Consider the following 8,772-nt stretch of genomic DNA (forward strand, 5'->3'; position numbering starts at 1 on the left):
AGCGTGAAAAAAATTGAAAAATGTTGGAAAAACTTTCAAAAAAATACGCAATGATTTATGTTCATTTGCAAAATAATTTTAGGCCCCTTTCAAGCTCAGCCCCTCTCCAATTGGGCGGTTTGGGGTGCCCCCGTTACGGTCCTGCACGAAACGAATGAATCGAAAACAAATGATCGCGCAAACTGCGCTGTTTAGCGATGAGTCAGCTCTTATCTGTTCTGTACAAGTCGCTCGCATGTCGTCAAAGGACACTTCTTTAACTTCAAGTCAAATCGAACATGTTTCCAGCCCTAATGTAGGGTTACCATATTTTGGAAATCTGAAAAGAGGACACTTACAATACTGGAGTAAAATACGGAAAAATGGTAAATCTTCTCGACTTCGTGGTTAGTTGACTAAAAAAAATTATAAATAAAAGGTGATTTTTCCGACTCGGCTCCAGAAATTCACACTTTTGTTGAATTCTCCGTTCATTGACTAAAAGGTCAACTTTCCGGCTAAGCTCCAGAAATAGCCGCCGGAGCGTTACTTCAGTTCTGATTTACTGTATCTCAGTCGAATTTAACGCTATATATTAAACCAAGATTATCATTGGGCGTCCTCCGAGGACACTTTCAAAAAGGTCAAAAAAGAGGACAAATCCTCTTAAAACAGGACGTATGGTAACCCTACCCTAATGTTACCTCACGAAGTTCTGAATCAGTTTAAAATTTGATGTTTAATTTATTTTATCATTGGACAAGCCTTCAACATTGTATCTTGAAATTAAGGTATAAAATTGTTATATACCTGGCGGACCGGCAGCAATGTCGTCACGGACCGGCACCGGTCCGCGGATCGGCGGTTGAGAACCACTGATGTAGACCAATTTCACCGAGCCGTGAGATTTGCTTGTGTCCACACCATATAGGACGCTATGGTGCAATCTTAAATTAAGATTTCGAGGCGTTTGATAAGCCTGGTACCCCAAATTTACCAAGATATCGATTCATTAGGGTTGAGTAGGTGGCGAGATAGCGTAGTGGTATATTCCACAGCTACAACACCAATGGGTTATGGGTTCGAGTCCGACCAAGGTCGACTCCAGAATTCCTACTTAAGAGTTAGAGGTTTATCTAGGCTCCTCTTCGCCATCTTATTCGCGTGAGCGGTGTCTTACAAAGGCTTAGAAGTGTGCCGTGGTACAAGTCGGCGGTTACAGATTAAATATAAGAAATATCGGCCTGATGTAAATGACCATTGTATTCGTTAAACACCGTGATAACCACAGACGACATTAGAGTTGAGTAGCCTACATCGTAAATGCCTATAATGCAAGTCTTCTCGCTTCGACGAACTTGCGCTTAAAACTTCCACTTTCGTACGCTGCGCACACACGTATATAATAACATACAGTCACTAAAATTGGACGTAGTTAGCAAGTAGTGGGGAATCTCGGCAGACTGGGGCCGCTATGGCCACATTATCATGTAAGACCGGAAACTGTCCGCGGGCCGTATGTTGTCCGCCTTTGCATTAGGGCGATGGTTCGCCACCGTAGGGGTAATATTGCGGTTGTTAGGGGGAATCTGGAGTTAGGATCACAGTAAAAGAAAGCGCACTCACAGAATTTTTCATTTTCGTTCCATTTGGCTTATTTTTAGCTATAGATATGTTTAATACTATTTCAAGTCTTCACTTTTCGTGCAAATCCCTCTTTATCGGTTTGAATCTAGCTTATAATAGATGCTAAACATAGTAAGGCGCGAAAATTTCGTTTACACAAGTTTGCGCTCACGGTAACGGCGTACACCGGACTTATCCTTTCATTTCGTTCGGCTTACTACGCAAGTGATTGCTAATCTCGCAAAGCGCGGAAATTTTTTCAGTCAAAGGATGAATTTTTTCAAAAATATTTGTACTTCGACGAAACACAAGGCAAATGTATCAAACGAGGAGGTTTCTTTTTTTTATTCAATGCACACATAGCCTATAACAATTTCGATTATGTATCAACTGGAACAATCAAATGCTATAATAATCCCATAAAATCAATATTTTCCATCGTATGACTATTGCTACATTGATATTGATCGGGGTGTAAACGGGTTTCTATACTTGCTACCGATATTACCCCAGCATAAACAAGTTATACAGTAGCCAACACCCCAATCGCACGGATTTGGATTTTATGATACAATAAACATATCAAATCAAGATAGATCCCGTGCGTCTACTAGATTTTTTACATTGGACGACGATGTATTCGTTGTATCAATTTCATTGATTGGTTGAATAAGCATCATTCGCTGACTACCTCCATGTGGTGTATTTCGTTCTTTTGTTTTGTGATTGCGGGTCAAGCTCAAAGGACAGAGTCACTAAATATTCACAAACGGAAAGATGAGTATTTCGAGCAAACAAAAAGCAAAGCAAGTAAAATATTTGAGATTGGCAAGGTGCGTGCTCGTTTGGTGTGAGTGGTCCGTATAGTTAAAATGCAAAGAATTTCAACCAAAGGTGTTATAAAGACCTGAAAATTGTGCAGTGCAGAACCTACCAAGGTTCGTTTGTGAATGAGGTTCACACACAGAACGCGAACGTGAACCTAACGTTCGCACCATCCCTAACTGGCATGTCACACGCAGTTCAATTATACTTCCAACATACCAGGGTAATAACCGCAGCGACAGGAAAAGTTGTTCCTGATTTAAATTGATTAACTTTACTTTTCAATTATCATGTTGGTCGCCTGTAACATAACGTAGCGCTACAAGCCTAGGTTTTAACGGCAGTGTCGGCAGTCGGCACGCCACCTATCGCAATGTGGATGACTGTGTTTATAATTCGAATGTATAAACGTGAACATCACTTCCAAAGTAGTTCATTTCTCGCTTTAATACAGGCACCGCCATGTCTGCTTTTCTCTGCGATCAATCAACGTATTGTGCAAAACTGAATTCCGCCTTCAAGGCACTCGATATGTTGGGTAAAGCGAATCCGCGGGTATATAGATTGCGGTTGCCGATGAGCATTGATGATTTAGCAGTGCTGATGCCTACGGGGCACGGGTTCATCATAGGCCTATGGACATGTAAAACACGCACATTTCACGCATCGTGTATTGATAATTGAAAGCTATCTGGGATTCTCATACTCGCCGGAGTTTCATCTCTGAGTAACGCAGGTGAGAATTATGACTATTAATCCAAACGATCCCCTTCGGGTATGGTTCCGTGAAATTCCCATTCAGATTGCTGTGGTAGCATTGGTTGTACCACCATGCTCCTTCGTAGTCAGCAGCGCAATTTGCAGAGAACTGATCGTGGTCCGCGTCTTTTGTTGTGAATTGTTGGTTGTTGTGATATGTGAGAGAATCGGTAGCATTCCCGGAGTATCCGGATACGGTTAGTCTGTACTTGTCGGAGCCGGCTCCAATTTGAAAATGGCTGTGTCAATAGAATCGCGATCAGTGCTAATTAGAGGTGGTGCCTAATCATAATAAATATTAAAATGTATAGGCGGCAGTGGATTCTATTACGGAATAAACACGCGGAATATATCCGAAATCATTCTCTAGTACGCACTGCAAGAACCCCGAAGAGGACAGGGACCACATTTAATAACATATATGGGAGATCAAATTTGATCCAGCCTTATTGAACAGAAAATGCGCCAGATCTTTAAAAGAAAATCATGTCGATATAGAACAGGGTTCGCCAACTCAGAACGGATCGCGGGCCACCTTTCAAATTTCATCAAGGCCGCTGGCAACATGAATTCAAAGTCGAAATCAAAGTTGAACAACCACCTTTCGAATACCTCAGATCAGTACAACGCTGTGCTCTCTAGCATGGGCCACGGTCATAGTTACCACAAAAGAATTAATATTTTATAAAAAAAATACCAGTACTAAACAATATCACGATCACTACTTTCATTTTATTTTAAACTATGAGCTGCACACGATATCTTGCAACGCTTTTCAGCGACCAGCAGGGAATCAATATTGGACTTGGCGAGAGACTGTACTATCTCCTCGTAATGCGTAATCTGTTTTCGAAGCTTCTAGCTAGGTCTTGTCAGTGTCTGAGCCATTGCATGACATGGCAACAAGACATTGTCCATTCATATCAGCTGATTCTCCCTCGGTGGAATGCTGTTGCCATCGCCGAAGCCGATTCGGGTAGTGAGGAATAGTGATATTGGGCACAGGAGAATAATTTATTTTGATATATTTACAACAACAATATTTTCACCACATCCTCGTGAGCGGTGTGTTACAAAAAGCCTAGAAGTGCGCCGTGCTATATGTCGGCGGTTACGGAATAAACATGAAGAATATCGGCCTGGTGTAAATCAAAATGAGCATAGTAGTCGACAAACACCATGAATACCTCAAAAATAAACAAAACAAACAAACAACAATATTTTGAAACTGAAATCAGTTTCGTCAAAATATGACGCCGCGTGTTTAGTGACCCCTGTTATAGAAGATATGTTTCCAATGGAGTCGAATTACCTAAGATTCTAGTCGATTAGGAATGCTTTCTTCGAGCTTGTAAGTATATTTCTTGCGCCTATTAATGTTTGAATTGTTGCAGCGCAGCCGCTTATTCGTTCAATTATTCTCAGAGATTTGCTCTACACCAGCGGTCGTCAAAGCAGCCACCGTTGCTCCTCACGTAGAAGTAGAAGTAACGCCGTGAATTATCATTCAATTACAAGTGTAGAGATAGCGATCTACAATACGTTATAAAACTTCTTCAAGGTAACGCGAATATATATGAACGGGGAAAGTAAGGGGTTTGATAAATATGCTTCTGGTCATATTTAGCTTCGACATCAGCAACCGGTTGATTTGTATCGCCAATTCAGAGGTATAACGTAGAACAGTATGTTCGATTAAAGCATTAAGTCGTGTGAAAAACACCCACCTGTATTTAGCAGTTAAACGAACTTCGTCTGCTGTGATCATGTTGATTTCCAACTCAGTATTTCCAAACTTTGTCTTTTGATGCAACTGCTTGAGTCCTGAAGATCGATATATTTCAGGTTATTGCGGACAGCCGAAACTAATATTAAAACGTTGTCACCGAAAATTTGTTTTTGTATGATCACGTAACACTTACGGTCTTGCTGTGACTTCCGGTCTCATCAAATAAATATTGGTCTTTTATTTAAACCTGTGTTTTTCATGTACAAATTTAAAACGATAAGGAAGATAGGGAAGTGCAATCATTAGTCGAGTTTCTGTGATTTTTGCATTTTGCGTAAGAGGACGTAAATTTGGTAATATGTACGGGGTTATTAGCCTATATATTTATCATAGTTATGGACTCAAACTCCGGTTCTGCGAGATCAGAGTCCTGGTGAACCCTGGTACACCAGCAAGTATAAAGCAGATGAAATAGTATTTGATTGCGCAGTCAATTGAGGTTTGCATTTAAAATCATATTGCCTGCCCAGTGTGTCCATCAAATCACATTAGATATCCTCATACCGAGCCAGAAATTTCCTTCGCGATTGCCAAATCCATTCACGTAATCATCCCAGCCACGGTAGAAATTCACGTCTTTGTTCATTCTTCGCTGAAAAACCTGAAATGCAATTCGCACAATGGTGGTTGCTGAATAATTACAAATTTTCTTCCAAACCGGTGTCCGAGAAATAGCGCTATCACTGCTACTGCGAAATCGCGACAAGATGCCCAAGTCACAACCCATATTAGTGGTATGCTCAAGAAGGTACTGGTCCATTAGCTGTGAACAAGTAACTCTTGAATGAAAGATTCAATATATCGCTAGCAGTAAGTTCCAAAGTTGCTTGCGGATAGCAATTTAAGTTATACTTAAACGTTTAACCAATATCGAGAAATCATGCTTTTTTCGTCAATCGGGCTCATCGTTTAATAGCGTCTGGTTTCACTCACGATCCATCCTTCAAATACGCCCGCAATCTCCGAATTCCTTTCCGCACCCTTAATGAATATTAGTCGGCATAACAGATGTTCCTTACTGACGTAAAAATACTTTACCAACCCCGCAATCCCCCTTTGTGACCCATTCCCCGCCAACGAATCGTCTCATGCAAAATTGTGCTGAAAATGAGAAACTTAAGTCCTATTCGAAGTCGAATACCAACACCAGCACTCTGTACCTGAAGAACGCGAGTAGATCACGGATCCAACCATCAAAGAGATAAATATCTTGAGCGACATATTCAGATATAACACATCTGTAGATTCAGTAATTGTTTGTTTGTTTGTTTGTTTTTTGGGGTATTCATGGTGTTTGTCGACTACTATGGTCATTTACACCAGGCCTTGATTCTTCTTATTTTCCGTAACTGCCGACTTATAGCCCGGCCCACCTCTAGGCTTTATGTAAGACACCGCTGACGCGGATGAGGTGGCGAGGAGGAGCCTAGGTAAACCCCCAACACTTAGGTGTCGGAATTCGGAAGTCGACCTCGGTCGGACTCGAACCCGCACCCATTGGTGTTGCAGCCGCGGATTATACCACTGCGCTATCTCGCTATCTGCGCTATTCAGTAATTGTATTCGGACCAACTTCTACATCGAGTGCACAAAAATAATTTTCTCTTTTCTTTATGCAGTAATCCATTATGCGACGGCCTTTTTAAAATTAAGTAGCTTTGTTTATACATCAAGCAATTGCAATAGCTTTGCAATGACTGTAGCAGTGTAGCAGTAGCCAAGCAAACGTGATTATGGTCCGTCTTGTCGACAAACTGATTGCGTGTCGGCGGATTTTGTTAATCAATTCATAGTGATTGAATCTGTAGCTGATTGCCTCGATTGACTTGCTCCACTATCTGAGAAATGCTTAATTCTGTGTTAGGCTCGCGATTGCTGCGTACCGAGATTAAGCTGTCTCTGAGAGTAGTCGGTTACACCGCAAAGACACTAACTTGTCTGCACAATGATTGTTGTGAGATAATTCTTTCCTATTATTGCATTTCATGAATAACAGATGCCGATGATTTGTTTCACGGAAGCTGCTCAGTGCCCATGCATACTGAAGACTCCTATGAATAATAATAGGCGGTTCTATTGTTTTTATTCGCTCGAGAGACACAACGTGCAATGCAATAGCGAGGACACAATGCGATGCAACGAATAGATAGAATGATCAAAGCCAGGGGTGTCAAACTCAACTTGCGTCGCGGGCCGGATTCAAACCTTCAGATCGCTCGCGGGCCGGACCAGTCAAATGATTTCTAATTGCTGCCTCAAAATCCATGCCCGTGTTTTCATATCAATATTTTATTATCAAGCCTGTGTATGTGATAGTAAATAGATTACATTATATTACGGATCATAGGGCTTGGATTCTAGTAACACCTTTATTCGCAAACAATCGATTTAGCACTTATTTCATTTTTTGCGAATAACGCCGTTGCTAGCATGGTACCATGGGATCTGAAATAAATTGTATACTGTTGGACTATTATGTATAAATTTGATAATAAAGCTTTCCAGTTAAAAACAAATGTGCTGACTTGATGGTAACATTTTGGACTCAATTGACTGGTCCGGCCCACGAACGATCAAAATGTTTAAATCCACTCAGCGACCCAAATTGAGTTCGACACCCCTGCGCTACACGATTAGCGGCAAGGTACGCGCTACCGCGATGTGAAGTAGAACGGAAATGCTTCTGCAGCGCATGCTTGATGGACGGTCGTCTGCATTTATGCGTGGCTAGTGCGTTTGACATATATATTATGGTATACTTCTAACCCGTTATGCTGTAGGCTACCAGCTTACAAGTAGACATTGCCCTGGAATGAACACATATAACCAGGCCGTGTTATTTTTGGCATTTCAGGAGCCAGGTGCCAAAACTGCCAAAAATAAAAATTTGAAAATGCCAAAAATAAGCAATTTTTGGCATGTGCAAAAAATAACACGGCCTGCCAAATAGTGTATTTCGTTCATGGTGTTGTGTTAGCAGGACCGCGTTACAAGCGAGAAAGGCAGGTTTCTTAATCTGGGTCCGGCCCACCCATTAGGGGTGAAAGCATGGTGTCCTAAATGGTGTGGGCACAGCGAGATTGAACGGCTGACTGCATTTGGTTTACGTCATACTTTCCATTTGTCCAGAGGCAATTTTAAAACCATTTTTGACCGGCTTGTCGAGCACTAAATTTAATAAAACGAGTATCATTGAGAAGCTGCCGCAGTACTGATTATTAAAATCTAAATTATATTCTGCTCATGAAACTGGAACCCCCAAAATCAACCACGATTTTTGCATTGTGATCGAGTTGAACATTGTGATGCAAAAAACTGTCTGGCTATTTCTGAGCTGCATAGTCTCGTTTTGCCAGACAGTCTTGTTGCGTCAATGTTCTTAAACAAGCTAACCTTCTCAGGACTCTTCCATGCGAGTTGGTAATATTAAAGCCACCTGAAGTGACAAAAGTCCTCCGAAAATATATCGTTAGACTGAAGGAGAAATGATAGTCGGGCTAATAAATAGAATGTCTTGAGAGACAACACAGGAAACTCCTGGAAAAGGATCGGGAAGAAAATTCTTTCCGCGATGGGATCGATGGCACTGGCGAAGTGATCTCTTTTTATGATGCATGGAAGCCGGTTCGGCCATCCAAAGATTTTGAAGCTCTGAAAACCTTTTGTGGATGACTGACAACATTCTTCCCCTCAACGGCTACTGTTGAAGCCGATATTTCCCAGATTCGCTGGGCGAGAAATGAATTTAGGAGAAACTTAGCTGACCTGAGTTTGGAAGCACTGTTACAGTGCAA

General features: G+C 41.4%; 1 protein-coding gene across 1 annotated transcript; it reads right to left on the minus strand.

The window, feature by feature from the left end:
• Positions 1 to 618: 618 nt before the first annotated feature.
• LOC145449224 (ficolin-2-like) lies at positions 619 to 5,954 on the minus strand. The gene is made up of 4 exons (XM_080327694.1): positions 5,912 to 5,954; positions 5,483 to 5,579; positions 4,917 to 5,013; positions 619 to 3,428 (listed from the first exon to the last, which is right to left on the minus strand). Exons 2-4 carry the CDS (start codon positions 5,562 to 5,564, stop codon positions 3,131 to 3,133), a joined length of 477 nt encoding a protein of 158 aa, XP_080183820.1. The 5' UTR covers positions 5,565 to 5,579; positions 5,912 to 5,954; the 3' UTR covers positions 619 to 3,130.
• Between the last annotated feature and the right edge of the window lie 2,818 nt (positions 5,955 to 8,772).

This window comes from Botryllus schlosseri, chromosome 10 (genome assembly GCF_051294905.1).
Source record: "Botryllus schlosseri isolate E-star chromosome 10, Bs_hap1, whole genome shotgun sequence".
Classification (NCBI taxonomy): domain Eukaryota; kingdom Metazoa; phylum Chordata; class Ascidiacea; order Stolidobranchia; family Styelidae; genus Botryllus; species Botryllus schlosseri.

Coding starts and splice junctions, on each gene's coding strand:
- LOC145449224 (XM_080327694.1), bottom strand. CDS start 5,564: ATGAACAAAGACGTGAATTTCTACCGTGGCTGGGATGATTACGTGAAT. Junction 5,014..5,482: donor CGAAGGAAATTTCTGGCTCG/GTATGAGGATAT, acceptor ATCGATCTTCAG/GACTCAAGCAGTTGCATCAA. Junction 3,429..4,916: donor CGTTTAACTGCTAAATACAG/GTGGGTGTTTTT, acceptor CTATTGACACAG/CCATTTTCAAATTGGAGCCG.